This window comes from Aptenodytes forsteri, unplaced genomic scaffold (genome assembly GCF_000699145.1).
Source record: "Aptenodytes forsteri isolate BGI_AS27 unplaced genomic scaffold, ASM69914v1 Scaffold31, whole genome shotgun sequence".
Taxonomy (NCBI): Eukaryota; Metazoa; Chordata; class Aves; order Sphenisciformes; family Spheniscidae; genus Aptenodytes; species Aptenodytes forsteri.
This window is the reverse complement of record NW_008794713.1, coordinates 671,179-688,643: the sequence shown is the minus strand read 5'-3', so window position 1 is coordinate 688,643 and position 17,465 is coordinate 671,179. Positions and strand designations below refer to the sequence as shown.

The 17,465-nt window shown below is 39.5% G+C and overlaps 1 protein-coding gene across 2 annotated transcripts in view; it reads right to left on the bottom strand.

The window, feature by feature from the left end:
- DYM (dymeclin) overlaps positions 1 to 17,465 on the bottom strand; it is a 218,972-nt gene that overhangs the window by 198,435 nt on the left and 3,072 nt on the right. The window contains exons 1-4 of one of the 2 annotated variants that reach the window (XM_009273825.2): positions 17,262 to 17,448; positions 5,754 to 5,806; positions 4,967 to 5,060; positions 3,418 to 3,551 (exon numbers count right to left, since the gene is read on the bottom strand). In XM_009273825.2, the coding sequence (XP_009272100.1) occupies positions 3,418 to 3,551; positions 4,967 to 5,060; positions 5,754 to 5,806; positions 17,262 to 17,401 (421 nt within the window). In that variant the 5' untranslated portion in view covers positions 17,402 to 17,448. Of the gene's footprint in view, positions 1 to 3,417; positions 3,552 to 4,966; positions 5,061 to 5,753; positions 5,807 to 17,261; positions 17,449 to 17,465 lie in introns of those variants that run through there. The other variant, XM_009273826.2, reaches the window with a different exon arrangement.

The following is a 17,465-nucleotide window of genomic DNA, read 5'->3' as shown; positions in this document are numbered from 1 at the left end:
AATGAAAAACCTCGACAATCACATTTTATGACACAAAGCACAGTTGCACAGCTTTTGTGCAATAGAGCGCAAGCATACGAATTGCAAACCTTGGGAGGACGATTCTTCCAGTTAAGACAGTTATCAAAAAAGCTCACTAAACAATAGCGGCTGTGTCATATATAACCTGTCAAAATACAAGACGTATTGCTGAGTAGGCAGTGACAAGGATATTCTCCATATGTCATTACTATCGTACGCTATACATTTCTGCCTGACATACTGAATATTGCACAGCAGGTGCTGATGCTCTGACCGACTGCAGCGTGAGCAGCCTGACGCGCCGACACTGCGGTTACGCACTCTGAGTTCCCAGGTGCCATACTTAAACTCAGAGAACATGGTATGAGGATATATTCTCAGACCAGAAGGAAAAAAAGGTGATGCTCATAGTTTAAACAGGGAAACAAACACCACCACACGGTGATTTCCAAAGGAGTTTTAAGATGATCTCCTCAGAAGGCTGTGAGATTGAACAACGCATACAAAAACAGATCACAGGAGAGAGAGGCTGGCTGTACTGTTCTTTCCAATAGCTACTCACCAGCCATTAAGAAAATAAGTAAACAGTACTTCAAAATTCAGAGACTGTATTAAAGCTTTTACCTATATGCATATTTTATTTACATTATATAATTAATATAAGAATGTATTGTATAAGGTTTGTTTTATCATGCTTGCAATTGAAAAATAGTAAAATAATATCAAGCTCTGGGAAATGAAAAGACAGCAAGGACAACTAGGAAGAACTTAATTTCTTAAAAAGCATGCTTACCAGAGATAGTGTTAAGCATGTACAACTTTAGTAAAAGTAGTAATAAATTTATGTAAAACTTCACAATAATAAGGCATGCTCTAGTTTCCAAAGAATAAAAAAAAAATAGAAAATTCAAGAAAGTTACACTTGACTTTATGAAAATACAAAAAAAACATTTCACCTTTTTTTGCTCACACTAATAGGCCCTAACACAACAGCATTTTATTACACTCCGTTAATGATACTTCACTTTTCCTATAGCTAAGTATAAAAGCTATAGGAATCACTTTATTACCGTACTGTCTATATATATTTTAAAAATCCAATGTGAAGATTTGTTAGGAGTAAAAAAAATGATGGCTATGCAAACACAGCACGTTATGAACCTCAACACCCTGAAGAAGGTCACAAGGACCACCTCCAACTGGAAACTCAAGTCAAAAGCAGCAGCGGACTGGAGCCGCGGCTGAGCGGGGAGAGCCGAGGAGGAGCTCCTTTCCTGCCTCCATCCCCTGCTCTCACCAGCAGACCACACACAATTATCCTCCTAATCAAGAGCATCCAGCGAACAATCTGCTCAAAGAGAATTGCTAAGTACGTTTGCCATCAATGTGCACAAAATTATCGCTAATAAATGTCACTGTGAATTACAGTCAAGTGCTACTAGAGATGGTATAAACATGGATCCACCCCAGTGACAAGAAGCACTTTTCGCACCATGCTGCGAGGGACTCCCAGCGCAAGGAATAAAGATCCCGGGGGTTCAAGCTAACAAAACGTCTCAGCTTTTCCATCCGTTCTGCTGTGCTACACTCTACCACTGAAGCAAGAGGTGGGCAATTTTTTGAAACCAAGTATAAACCCATAGGCAGTCTGCAATGATAGCTTATTATAAGCTGGTGCTATTTTTTAATGCATCGGTTAGCTGACTTCACTCTTGGAGATTACTCATCACAGTTTAAATACATTAAACCATTTCAACATGTAGCACTTAATCTTTTGGCACCAGAAGTCTAATTTCCCCAGAGCAATGGCAGGCGCCAAGGAGTTAAACAGATTTTAGTGAACAGTTTTCGCTATTCAATGAGCAAGCGGCTATTAGGCATTTTCAACGCGTGGCCTTGTTGGACAGACTGTTGAGAGAAATTCACAGTCAGATACTTCTGGTTGTTCTTCCACACTTCACTGGCACTGTATGAGCACTCTGATACCAGTCCAGACCATTTTTGGCTTTATGCAATAAACAACAAGCAATTACAAACTCAACAGTATCTTTTCAACAAAGCAAAGGAAATCAAGGCTCCATCCCGTGTTCTGTAAGAGCATCTTGATACGGCGCTACACAAAGATTTGTGGCAGACAGCGTTACGACTTTCTTTTTGCTGTAATCAAACTGATTTTGAACGCATTCACATCATTCACTTTCAAAAAGAAGGACTGGATAGCAGAAAGAGAACAGCTAGATTACTTGAGCATCTTTCCTGCCATCTTTCATCTCGTGTAATACATGCTCCATTTCCTGGAGATGCACTTATTTTTGAACATTCTGCCTAAATTCTTTCACTTCTCCTGTACTCTTGTATAAACTTCTGCCCACTAATTAAATTTTAGCAGTTGCCTTTTCAATGGATCAGTTCTCACCATAGTACTGTTATCTTTCCTCACTAGATTCCTAAAAATTGCATTAATTCCACTCCCTGGCTGCTGCTGGTTTATGAAACACATGTGAAAAGAAACACTAAATGACTGCAACATCACCGTTCCTACAGCAGCATGTGGTCAGCTTCACCCCAATTCTATTCTGTTCTTCTGAAGAGGACCGTTACCACATTTCAAAATGCACGAAAATAACTAAAGCCAAGATAGGTCTACAGCATCACTTTTGAACAACTGTTTAAAAAAATGCCAAATTAAGTTTGTAAATAAATGACCATGTTAAATTTAATACAAATCTTTAAAGAAAAAATAAACCAAACAACTTAAACCCTGCTCTAGAAGAGGTCTATTTTGCTATCAGAACCTGTAACATGCCAGCAGCTTGTTAACAAACATTTAATTCTAGCGGAAGACAGCAGTCAACATGTAATGAAAAGCTCTCATCACATTTTGAAAGTGTTCTCTTTCACATGTATGATACAAAGGCAGATGGTTTACACTGAATTACTTCAGACCCCAAAAGAAGTCAGTCAGTTTCACTATTGACTAGATACTTTCAATCTCACAGGTTGTTCCGAACAGTAAACACGTTGTATGTAACCTCATGGGTACTTCATTTCTAGTTTTAAAGCAAAGTTTGGGATTCTTAGTCTAAACAAAACATAGAATCATAGAATCATTTAGGTTGGAAAAGACCCTTAAGATCATCGAGTCCAACCATTAACCTAACACTGCCAAGTCCACCACTAAACCATGTCCCTAAGCGCCACGTCTACAAACATCAGAACTTTTTAGTAGAGTCCAGTCCAACCATTAACCTAACACTGCCAAGTCCACCACTAAACCATGTCCCTAAGCGCCACCAAACATCAGTAAACCATGCCCCTAAGCGCCATGTCTACAAACATCAGAACTTTTTAGACTCTTGTAGGATGTTTGTTTCACTAGCACTAGCATATACCCACCATATGAGCCCGGTGCTTTCTCTTCGTAAGTAAAATGAAGTTGCAGCTCCTCTTCTGACATTCGACTGATGAATACTTTCAGCAAACAGCAAATAATAAACAGTGCATTGTGAGCCTGCCAAATAAAGAGGTGACTAGGAAAGAAGCAGAAACAAACAAGAATCAGTAATGCTTAACCTGCGAACATGCATCAAAACACACAAGAAAATACATGCCAGAGTAGACAAAGGGGTTCCTACAGCCGAAGCAAGGAAAAGCCAAAGTGCTTAAGCAGGGAGTCTTCAGTTGATGCTACAGCAAACAAACCAGAAGCATATTTATAAGAAGTGTTTTTTCTTCCCCCAAAAGAATACAGTTGATGCTACAGCAAACAAACCAGAAGCGTATTTATAAGAAGTGTGTATTCTTTTGGGGGAAGAAAAAAATCTTATTCCTAACTAAGTTTGTATTGCTAAAAACACCACAGTTGCCAGAAGTACCACTCTTTGAAGAGCTCACCAGATGGCTCGGCATACTTCTAAAGGTTTCTAGATACTATGGACTCAAGCCACCCAGACATCTGAAAATTTCCAACAGCTTCGATATGAAAGCTACTCTGGCCTCCCCGAACCTTAGCACTTTTCCAGTCAAATAGCCTTCAGATGACCGTAGGCATTTATGGACTTCAGGAGCACAATATAGCAAGATTTTGCTATGCAACACACAGGTATTTTCCAAGCTTTTGAATGCAAGGGGAATATAGCTTTATTACATTATTCTTGAGTCCCAATAAGCAACTACTGGGAAGCCCATACAGTCAAGCTCCTGCTTGAAGAGGTATTTTCAAGGTATTTTTGGATTAAAGCAGCAGGAGCTATCCAGGCAGGAGTAACTTCTTCCTCCAGATATAAGCAAAAAGGTTGAGGGCAGCCCCGGGAGCAAGGGGGCATTCAAAAGAAACTCTTCCTTTTTGAAGCCCCAGATCTGATGGGGCTTGTTGGATGTTTGTCTACAGGTGTGGGGGAACAATTACAGAAAGCTACCTGCAAAAACTATGCAGTGCTGCACACGTAACCTCTTGGAGTTCTTTCCTACCGCTGAAAGGGACAAGCAACGGCAGTTGCATGATATGATTTGAAAGCAATGTCTTTATATAGAAGTTTGTGTTCAAATCCAATCCAACTTAAAATATTTCCAAGACAGAATACTGGTTCTTACATTAAGATTTAGCTAAAAAGGTCAGGTGATTTTTAAACAGCTCTAAACCAGTAGTAACCAGAAGTTACACCATTGGTACACAAATGCGTTTATGTAACACACAGGATGAACACAAACATGTCTTTTTCCCCAGCAATCTATTTACCTATTACACTTAACCTTCTGTGTTTGGAGAAGTTTCTTCTTCTGAAGAATAGAAGAAACCTGTTCAGTTTCAAACAACGGTTTAAGAGAATTCCAAGTTCTGGCCTGTGATTATGTTAACTACCAAAGTAAAAAACTCAAAGAGCTAGCAGCAAAAGGAACATTTAAAAAGTGAAATGGCATGCACAGCTTTTTTCCGGGTACTTACTTCTGACATTCTGCTGAAATTTTTAACTCTTTGGTTCTGGAAAGAAAGACTTTAATCAATGACCCAAGGTTTCCTGTTCGAGGATTCTTCTCAACTAGATAAGGAAAAATACGATATGATTATATAGCATGCGTAACATGACACTACTTAGTTCAAACAACATATAGAATGAAACCAAATTTCAATGTCTTAAATATTTCTACAGAAAGCATAGTATGTCTGTTTTTCTGTACACCTGCTGTTCTTCTTTTAAGATTCTCCAGTGCATGCCTTACTACTCCATAATTGTTCTCTAAACATACTTTTCATCCCAGATTTAAAATATCCCGAATGTGGAGCTCACACTGCTTCCTTTCCAAGACTTCTTTACAGCACAATAGTCTCCTGTCAGAAAACTGGGCAGGTTTTCACAGCTAGCTTTTACCTTCTTGAAACATCGTTGATCACATTTATGTTATGCCTTCCTTTCGTCCTCTGATTAATTCTTTCCCCTTACTGATCAGCTTAGAGGGCAGAGGGAAAGAGGTAGTAGGGATGGAGTTATTTGTTTTAAACTTTTCAGTTGTTTCAAGTTCTACAAAACCATTAATGATGGAAGTTTCTAAAAGTTTGGGATAGATACAGATAGATAGATATAAACATACTCTCTACGCTACTTTAAACTTACTAGTGGAACACATACAAGTAGAGTTAAGTATACTGAAGACATGGATGCACACATGAAGGCTGTTTCTTTATTTTTCTGATCAAGCACATGGAAAAAAGTTAAGATGTCACAATTTCTCACCTAAAGACTTGCAGATTGAAATTGTGGCTTCTTCCAAGAGCTTTAAGTCAGCACTAGGAGAGGGGGAAGAAAGAAAATAAAAATGGTTACACAGTCAATTGGGTTCCTGTACTTGAAGTGAAAATTCATTACAAAACAGTAGTAAAATATTTCTATGAAGCACTTAATTTTACCAGCCCATCAGCTGGTTTACATAGATGTCACAGAAGCACTGAATGGTTGAGGTGAGAAGGGACCTCTGGAGGTCATCTTGTCCAACCTCCCTGCTCAAGCAGGGCCACCTAGAGCCAGCTGCCCAGGACCACGTCCAGGTGGCTTCTGAACATCTCCACAACCTCTCTGGGCAAGCCTTTCCAGTGCTCAGTCATCCTAGTATCAGGCAGGACAACATGCATTTGAAGTGCAGTGACTATAAAACAGGAAACTAATATTCAAAAGTGAATTGTTTGTCCAAGTGAAATGATGTCACGACATCATTTGTGTTAGTACTACCTTTGTGGCTTCAATGCTGCCATGCTTAGCTTGATGCCACTGAAAATACACATAGAACAGCAGCCTACAGAAAGAACTTGATTTTTTTTTTTTTTTTTTTTTTACAGGAACTATCATAGGAAATAACATCTTTTTAAAAAGCATAAATTAAAGAATCCTCAGCCTGACATTTAACCTCAAGCTAAGCACCTCTTTCCTTTAACTAATATTATTATACTAAGGCAACAATCACATCAGATACACCAAATTTTTCGTAACTTCATTAATTGCCTGTTGGCATGCCTCAGTGAAAACCATCAGCTGAAAAGAACAATAAAGCACTAAAGCAGAACCTGCCAACAACCACTGAAAGTAAACGCCAGCTGCGTCAAACACACAAAAAGACATTTATATACTCCTATCACTACAAACCTACCAGTACAGAGTAACTGACCCTCGAAAACAAAACAGAAGAATACATGGGAAGTATGTTTTTCCTGAACAGATGGGGGAAAAAAGACAAATAATAATTAGATATTGTGTCCAATGCCACATTAAGCAATATAAAGGTGTCCCAATATTAACACCTAAAGGGCAACCTGTTCCAGTGTTTCACCATGATCACTACAAACCTACCAGTACAGAGTAACTGACCCTCGAAAACAAAACAGAAGAATACATGGGAAGTATGTTTTTCCTGAACAGATGGGGGAAAAAAGACAAATAATAATTAGATATTGTGTCCAATGCCACATTAAGCAATATAAAGGTGTCCCAATATTAACACCTAAAGGGCAACCTGTTCCAGTGTTTCACCACGCTCATGGGAAAAAATTTCTTCCTTCTATCTAGTCTGAATCTCCCCTCTTTTAGTTTAAAACCATTCCCCCTTGTCCTGTCGCTACAGGCCCTACTGCTCAGGGTATCAGAGAAGATTGCACAGCCTCTGCACAGGGTCAATTAACATACAGTCTGACCTACAGGAATGGCAGTCCTTCTGAAGTTCCCCAAATTAAAAGTCAGTCAAAAAAACCCAGTTCAATGCTTGTACGTAATATAGGCTGAACAACTGCAGAGCTCATGCAGCTACAGCCTTGTAATTAAAGGCATGAAAATCACCATCCTCAGAATAAATAGGAAAGTAGCAATGTAATGAAACCTGAATAGTAACTAAGCCTAAAAAAGTCATTGGTATGGCCTCCGTTCAAGCACTCTTCTCATATAAAAATATTGCAAAACTTAATACTGCCATAATTAGATTGCCAAAGTCGCTGTTGCTTCCTAAGCATTAAATTTTCTGATGAGTAACTTGATTCTTGATTCTATGATTTATATAAATTGTATAAAATAAAATTCTATGATTTCTATAAAAACATCAGAAACTGAAGACAAAAAGGGCATGGTACCGCATGCACTCTCTCTGCCCCACCTGCTCAACCCCATCTTGGCAACTACCTGCAGCTCTGCCAGTGAATTTCTAAGGTGCAGCGGTGCGGGATACAGTCCCCCTTCTTTCTGCTTTTAAATCTAGATGGTAATCCAGTTTACAGCACAGTCCTAAGAACCGCCGCATCAACCTGAGATGAACTGTGGTGCTGTGTGGGAAGCCCTTAAACCAGCTCCGCTGCTGAAAACCCATGTGGAGCCATGCTCTTGGAAGCTGTTGAGGTTGTCTGAACTGTGCCTGAACTCCTGAGGACTAGAAGAGGAGGTACGGATATTGGTGGAAACAGCAGCCAAAAGAATTATTTCAAAATTTTTCAATAGGAAATGCTTCAAGATGGAGACATCAAACAAATTAAGTTTTAAGATGCCTGCAAATTTCCCTGTGTATCAGACTAATTTACTGTGTAGTGAGCTGACAGCAGAGACAGCTCTTCACCTACAGCTGAATATCCTAAGACAACTTTAGATTATGCAGATTGGCTTTTTTTGTTACTGAATATCAGCACTCTTTCCTCCCTTATAAATTGCTTTGCAACGTAAGTTTCAGAAAGAACAAACTAACACTTTCATATATACTTTAAAGACATTAGACTTAGTCTCAAAGGTGGTCTCGTTTCAGTGCTAAAAACATGCAGAGTCATTAAAAACAAATGGTACAAAGCTAGAACACCCCACCAGCAACTACAGACAACAGTTTTCTAGGTCTATATGAAACAAGGACTTTTTACACTTTAAAAAAAAAAAAAACAAACCAAAAAATCTTCTAAACTTGTCCAGCTGGCTGCCTGACATCAGGATGTATTCCTTCCCACGAGCTGACAGGCAGGGTGAATATTATACTGGACACCAACTGACTAGAGAGTTCTCAGGTACTGAATAATCGTAATCCAACACAACGTGACCCACCTCCCACTATCCAAAGATGCTGGAGACCTCTATAATACAGACCGAGTGATTACTGTAATTGCTCCAGGATTTAAACCATAAACGTAGACATACAGCTTTTAATTATGGTTCGTTTTTCCCCTAATTTCTAAGCAGTTAAGTTTTAAAGTATAGCATTCTTACAGGTGTTTTTTTCTTCCCTTTCAGTTATTAAAAACCCCACAAAGTCCTCAAACAAATTCCACAGAGTTGGAAATTGCCTAATTTCTACAAGTTGCCAGGATCAAAACCAGTGGCAAACCAAGCAAGACCTTCAGATCTTCAAAACTTTTAACACGAGTCATTCTTTTTCCTACCAAAATGAAGTTTAATGCTTAAAAATTAACTACATCCCACTCCCCTTTGTTCATACAACAAGAATATAGAATTGAATTTTGCCATCCTCAGGACTAGGCAACAACATCTGCAAAATTTCAGTTCATGCAATAGAACACCTAGTGAGAAGGAACCACAGCAGAACGTCGCCCCAACACACACACACAGTGAAATGGTGTTCTTACACTCAGAAGTAATACTACTGCTACATCCCCAAGGATGGATTCACGGAGAGAGTATAGTGGGAGCGTACAAAAAACAGCAGCCCATTTCCAGGTACCTGGGGCAAAGCTTAGCAGCGGCTTTCTTTCCTTCGCATGGGCAGGAAAGAAAAGTGAGATGTGGAAAAAGCTGTCTGATTATTTTTTTGTGCTGTGAAGACAGGAGATACATTACATTAACACTTGGGCAGAAAATGCCAGAGCCAAGATCCAGAAGGTGGCACAAAAGAAATGCTACAACCAGCCACGGTATTGACTTTGCTCTACAATCCCTGTGGAGATGACATTTGGTTAATGAATGAATGTAAGAACGGAAATCTAACACTAAAACATCTGTCCTTTCATTAATCCACAGAGCAGCACTGGTAGCATTCAAACTATTTTCCAGCACTAACAATAAGAGCAAGCATGGATAGAGTAAAGCTCCTTCACTGCACCGATCACAAATAAAAGTTCCAATCATCTCTGAAAACCCTCACCCGAGGAACACGGACTGCCTTGTTGCCAAATATACATGTATACACATGCACATATATAGATATATATTTTAGGAGCTCACTACTTGGGACAGAAAAAGTCTAAAATGCATTTAAATTGATCCTCTTCAACATATTACATTGAATTGTAATGAAGCACCTATGGGAGGATCCAGGAGAAAACAACCTTTCAGAAAAGAAAAGGAAAAAACTCCCACACATTTTCCACTCCGCAATTTTATCTACCAAGGATTGGGAAAATAAAAATTAACACTTTCAGAACTGAAAAGAAGCTTCTGAAAGACAATATTTTCTACAACACGTAAAAATAGAAGAGAGATTCGTTAGGGGTAGAGGAGTAAAATATCCCCTGGTCTATAAGAATCATTAGTATATTCTCAACAAGAAAAAGATTATCAGTTTCTAGCAATAAACAAGCAGCAAGGTAAGTAAACCCTCCCTGCTGCTTGATGGCACTGCTGAGCATCACTAGGAGAACCCCAGGCACCCCAGTAACATCCAGTAAGCCCTGCCGTGGAGGAGACGCCGCTTTGGAAGATGTTCACCTGCACGTGGCAACAAACACCAGCTTCAGGCCATGGACCTTTAATATCATGATCACGGTGACCTGGGTGAGTTTGTACATGTAATCATATATTTCCACTGGCATTACTTGAAATAAACCATTTGGGTTTGGGAAGGTAGTACATATCCCAATCATATTTACCAGTTCTACAATTTTCCGAGGCACGAGCAAAAGGTATCACCTGGTGTGGGGATTCAAACAGGTCGTGAGCACTGGGGGAAACACTAAGGATTCACAAAGAAAAGTACACTGAACCACACAGACTTGACCGGCTCATTTAGATCCAAGCAGACGTGTGAGGTGCAGGATTGCTTCCCACACACTTTAGGGAAAAAATTCCAGGTTTCACAGGAATTCCCAGCTCATCCTGGGATCTGGTGGCCAGCGTTTTCGAAGTCCTTTATAAAAGCAAGAAATTATTTTATTTGCTTTTTTATGTAGAGAGTAGGCCCACGGACTTCAGCAAAACTGTAATTAATAATAATAGTGAAATTTACAGAACTCTGTGCTGTCGGGAAGCAAAGGAAATGGTTTTATCTTGTTTTATTTTAAAGGCATCAAAGCATGAGAGGTTTTACAGTGGCAGTGATTATTGTCTTGTAACATCCCAACACAGCAAGCAGTAAGAATATTTTGCATACAAATTGTCACTACACAGGAAGCACCTGTGTGACACCAGGTACCTCACATCAGCGATAGAAGTAAAAAGTAATCAAGGGTAATCCCCTCCTGTAGGAAAGAGGACAGCACAACCACTACACCTACATCACATAATAAAGACTCCGTACTAGGAAGGGGAGAGAAGAAACCAAAATTAAGTTCAAACTTGCAAGCTCAAATATTGCCCCTCTGACCCTAGAGGTCACCTCTTTTTACTGATACAAAAGTTCAATCCCTCAGACCTGCACTATCATAAAAATGCCATTTGGGAATTCGATGCACACACACCCACTCAAACATACGGGACCACTAACACAAGCCAAAATCGCCGCTTTAAATTTCACAAGGAAGAGTGAAAATTATGAGTTATCTACCATATGTATAGGCAATGATTACTGATCAAGTAAAACATAATATTGAAACAGTATTTAGGCAATACAAATTCTGTTTTGTCCTGCTGAAATTGCTCTTCTATCATTTCATAATTGATCTTATGTCAGGTTTTTTTATTTTGCTGAGATTTAATCACTTTGTATTTGTACTTACTGACCATAGTACAAGGAGTTTCTTCATCAGTGAGTTCATTTTCTGTAAAAATGCATCTTTTCAGTAGAGATGGGGAAGAATGGTAAATTAAGCAGTCTATTGCTCAAAAAAATTTTCATAGTTTTCATTGACTGCAGATTTTTCGTTTATTATTGTAGTAAAATAAAAAAAACACCCTTTCAAAAAAGGGGGGGGGGGGGGGGAATCAGTAGAGTTATTTTAGAATGGTTGTATTCAGTTGCCTTACTTTAAATTTACTAACAATCAGTCCCACAGTCTTCAGCAAAATCATAATTAATAAAAGCCAGTGAAAGTTGCTTCCCGACAGCAGTCATCTTTGAAGAACACGGTTTTATCTGCTTTTATTTTCAAGGCATCACAATATAAGAGGTTTCAAAGTGGCAGTGACTACTGGTAAAATATCTCAACACGGCAAGAGAAAATATTCTGCGTACAAACTGTAATTATAAACACACCCATACCATGACACCTTATTCTTACAAGAATAAAACCCAAACCGTAGCAGACAACTACCCCCTCTAAAAGAGGAGGAAAAAAAAAAAGAAAAAGAGAGCAGCTTTCCTGACAGTTTTTTTTCCTCTAAGTAAAGCTTTTTTCTTTACCATTGAATACAAAACAGAAGAATCAGCCCATTCAGTAAATCCACACTGTGGGAATGCTGACTTTAATGGACTAGTTGGAGGAAAGACGTCAAAGAATAAAAAGCTGCATATAATTTATTGTACCAATTTAAAAATGTACCATATTAAGGCAACATAAAAGTTGCTCATTTTTATGTCTTTCCATTAAAGGCTCATGCACACTATTCTTGAATCAGAGACTCATTAAAAACTCCGGGGAAGGAACAAAGCGGAACAGTAAATATTAAGCACATGATCTTATGCAAGTTCTGTGTTAGTTAACTCTGTTTTAAGTTTTCCATCAGGAAAGAATTGTAACTAATACCACCGCTAAGGAGGAGGTTGCATTCTTGGTAGCAACTCGTAGGAGAGCCAGACAAACACAAAGGCCTGCCTAAAGCGAGAGCTGAGACTCCAAAAAAAAAAGAAAACCCCAACCTCACAGCTCTTGCTCGTAACAGTAACTAAAAAAGTCATCCAGAAAAGCTGAATTTTAGTTTTCCAATATCCAAATGTTATTCAGATTGATAAGCCAGCCACTTGAAATGTAGGAAGCAGCAAATTTAAGAGGTTTTATACGATTTGAATTCAGCTCCCATGAGTCCATTCTGTGCAACAAATAAGGATCCATGAAGAAATAAAATGAATGTGCAGGAGTGTGACTTTGGACCACCAAGTACTTCCTAATGGCTGAAGCCAGAAATTTCTCAGCAGACACTTCTGTAGCCCAAGGGGATTTTACCTACTCAGCATCCATGACCTGCTTTACAGAAGAGGAGATCACAATACACCTTTTACAGTGAAAAGCACGAGGCAAACTGAAACTAAATTGCTGGTAGCTTTTCCTTTTATTATCACTTCTCTCCTACCACTCCTAAATTTGTGTAAGGCCCCAGTGGCTTTACCTGCCGAATACCTGAGACTGGCTCTGGCTGTTACTGTCACTCATGCCAGGGGAGGCACAGGCAGCGAGCAGGGATCCACCGTCAACCTTTTACAGTGAAAAGCACGAGGCAAACTGAAACTAAATTGCTGGTAGCTTTTCCTTTTATTATCACTTCTCTCCTACCACTCCTAAATTTGTGTAAGGCCCCAGTGGCTTTACCTGCCGAATACCTGAGACTGGCTCTGGCTGTTACTGTCACTCATGCCAGGGGAGGCACAGGCAGCAAGCAGGGATCCACCGTCAACTCATTTCTGATTACTGATGGCCGATTCATAATCAGGGTTTGCGAATGCACAGACCAGAATTACTCCCACTTAATATTCCCCCTTAATACTTGCTTAACTATTAAGAAAATGAACATTATGAGAGGAAGAACAAACAGCCCAGAAAAGCAGAATATTACACTCCCAGCAGCCAGCTCTGCTTTGACCACATGCTTTCACGTGCATTTTTGGATGGCACTGCAGGTTTAAGCAATCCCACCTTTTAGCCCAACAGTCTACTGTGCCCCAAAAATCAATCCTTCACTGTGCCAGAACTGTTTCGTGGTGCCACGCTATGAATCACTCTAGGGAATTAACTTGGCTGAAAAAATAAACACTTCTTTTTGCTGTTTTGTTTCTCAGACACATTAGTTCCTGATTAAACCCACAGCAGACCCGAATAAACACTGGAAGGGATAGTGAACGGGCAAGAGTATCTTGCATCAGTAACTGCTGACAAAGACACAGCAACTTCGGCGTCAATAGCATTGGTATTCGGCAAACTTTATTCCCCCCTGCAAACTACCTTGTGTTCTTCACAGAAACAGATGAAAAAGTTAACTGAACAGAAAAAAATAAACCCAGTAAAGAAGACATGGCTGAGTAAATGAGCAATGCTAAAGAACCACACAAGGAGAGATTAACATAGGGGTGGGGAGAGAAAGCAAAAGAGAGAGGACCAGGAAGATGAGAAACGGCTGAACGGAGGAAGAGATCGACCAAACTGAAAGGGGAACGGGAGAAAAGCAAAACAATGACAAAGAAAGAAAAGAATACAGAGTGCTGAGAAAAGCGAAGCATAAGAAAATGAAGACAGACAGAGCATAGAGCGCAGTACCACTCAAAGATCAGACAGAGTATCACACCTTCGTCTTTCTCAGAGTAGAAAGCCAGTAATTCACCAACTCTCGAGCCAAGGCCCTGGCCTTCTGATTTGGGGGATTAAAAGACTGTTGTTCCTCAGAAGATCCAACTCGTTTTGGCAGCCTGAAAGATTTTCCTTTGGCAGCTGTGATCAGCAGTACCTGGACTAATTCGGAATGGCTTCTGTAAAGCAAAGCACTATTCGCATATTCCTCAGTAGAAAGCATACGCAGAAAAGTGTTAAAAACCCCGCAAACTTTACTTATACACACAGATTCAGATTTCCCTTAAATGTATCACAAGTGCCCTTTGCAGATACTGGTTCCTTCCTACGGGTAAGGTTTCATGACAACAAGGTGAATCTGTCAGGCACCTATCGCTGAAAGGGGGCAATCTACCCCAGCCCCACCGCCCCCCCCACGTTGCTGGGTTTTGGCTGGGTTTGTTGTTGTTTGTTTCCTTCCCCTACTACCATTTTCCTACTACCTTCTTTCTTCATGTTTTTCTCCTCTTCTTTCCCTATAGTACTGCCGTACATAGAACAGAAGTATGTCCAAAGCAGCGTCCAGAGAATACGACCCTCTTCTCCCTGGGGATCATATCAGTCCCATCTTTGCAGAAATTTGAGGAAGTAGGATAGATCTTCTACTCTAGAGTTATCATCAATTACCTCCACGAAAACACCACGCAGCATTTATATAGCTCCCAGTAACACTTGCAAACAATCACCTACTATAGACACACCAATTCTGCAACACACAATTGGAAAAAGTGTCATTTGAAAAGAGAAGAAAACTTCAAATTTTGTCCTGTTTGACAGGTGAAAACTGGCTCCTTTCCACAACAGTCAAAAACTAGCATCTTGCTCCTGTCAAAAGTATGACCTACACTCAAGCCTCATTAAAACAAAACAGAGTTACCCTGGTATTTTGCAAGCTTTCAATCTCAGAAATGAACATTTACCTCTATTGTTCTGTTCCTGCAGGCAAGGTTATCTGATTTAGACAATGGCCGAGGGTGCTGTGCAGCCAACAGCGTCTGACATCATTTGTCAAATGGTTCTCTCAGGTAGATGCAACTTAATGAGAAATCTCTGTTTCCTTCCAATTATTAAGCTGCACAAAAGATGCCTCTCAAGATATTTCTCTTCCAGCTGCCAGGCAAGAGCACCACCTGGTGTTCAGCTAATTAAACTTTCAACCTGCTTTTGGATCAGGGTTTTTGTTTGCTTGGGTTTTTAATTATGTTTCTTGTTTGGGGTTTTTTTGTTTGGTTGGGTTTTTGTTTTGTTGTTTGCTTTTTTTTTTTTTAAGCAAACTTACTCTGCACTGGATCTGACTCCATGAAATAGGCACAAAAAACTGCAAAGCTAGCTATGAAAAAATGCTTTACTTCAGTGGGGGAGAGAGAGAAGCAGTAGAACAACTGAAAGAAATTGCTTGGGGTTTATATGTAAGTATTTCCCCCTAAAAAAAAAAGGCAAAAACAATGCGGTGTTATATGACTTCTCAGAATGTAGTCCATCCTGTTAGTCATGGGTAGGCTGTAAACAATTCTTGCATCTTCAGGGACCTTAGAGAAAAAACGACTGCTCCCTCACCCACTGCCAATTACGTACCACCCTTTATGAGCTTTACAACCCTTCACAACACTATCTTCTTGCTACCCTCTGGCTGTTTTCTCCACATAGAAAACAAAATCCTTCCTCCTCCTCACCTTTACAAAAATAATACCTAGTAAATGCCTCCCAGTTGTTTACCTTAACCATTTTCCCCTCCCAGTTGTCTGAACTTTCACTTACTCACAGGCACTCCAGTATGAGACACACATTATCTACGAGATCTCCTCCTAATTGCTATGAAAATAAGCGTGTGTCTTTGCCTTTCAGAAGCTACTGTGCGCAAGACACAGCACAGAGGTAAGTCATGTAACATGCAAACTATATGTCACTAGAAATTGTATGCCATTCTTCATTCCATCGCTAATCTATATTCAAGGTTCGAACGCTCAGGGTAGTCATAAATCTGCACTAGTTTTTCACCTTCTGAAAAAAAAAAAACAACCTTTGACCACCACACATTTTGACAGGAGCTCTGTTCGAACAAAAAAAAAAAAAATTGAAAGATCAATAAAAAATTGGCCAGAACAGCTCTCAAACTCATTTCCAATTTATCAAAGATTACAAGTGTTCCCAATTTTAGCAGTAACACATTGTGGCCTATTTAAACCTGTTACACAAGCGTTTAGATGTAGTCTGTTACGACCCTTTGCAAGGAAATACTGCTAATAATAAAGGGGGTAAATAAGACATTCACCTGACAGAAAAGTATCAGGTCACATTGTAAACTGTAAAACCAGTTTAATTAATACTTAAAGGTATTAAGTAATACCAGATTGTTCTTGTAAGACTATTAATCAATACACAGGCCAATGAACTTAGCAATGGACTTGCGTTAACAGAAGTCACAAGGACTTACGTTCTGTATTTCTGGAGATGTACTACGGATCCTCTCAAAAATATTAATTCTGTTTATATCTACACCACTTGCTAGAGTGAAAAGACATGCAAAACTTGAATTTTAGATATTCAGAAAATATTTTTATGGAGACAACACACCAAGCTTCCTTTTAAAATGTAAAAGAGGAGGGGAAGAAGCCATACAGACTAAGAAACTCAACAGCTAACCTACAACTAAGTTATGGAAGATGTACAATTCACTGTAAGTTGAGAGGAAACACACGTTGGGAGTCTTCAGCAACTCCAGAAACACCAGAGGCTTTCTCAAAGAAAAAAAAAAAGCACCCCAAAACAATCACAAAACTCAACCAAAAGGAAAAAAAAAAGAAAAGCTCCCCCCCAACACTACAGACCCTACACTTCTGATCGTTCCCAGCTACCAGGAGAATGAATAGCAATTACAGCTATAATGAAGAAGAAAGGAACCCACAGGAATGGAAGAGGTGGTGGAAAGAGCTTCCAAAATTAGAAACAACAGAATCCATTTTACATAGGCCTTTATTCCTCTGCTACCTAAAACAGGATTAACAAAACCACTCATTTGCTTTCAGACTTGTCATTTCTATAAATATATTATCAAGGTTTAGTTCTTCAACAAGCACCATCTTACCTGTTTGTTGGAGTGGTAAAGCTAAAAGACAGCAGCTGATTCCAGAACGGGTCATTCTCAGAGATGGGCTCTGCTCCTGATAATTTTTTTAAGTACTCATTTTCTGGAAGCTCGCTGATGCTGCTGCTATTTGCTCCCATCTTCTTTATTCAGCAAATTCCTTTCTAAATTTTCATTTCTTCAAGGCGGGGGGAAAAAAAAAAA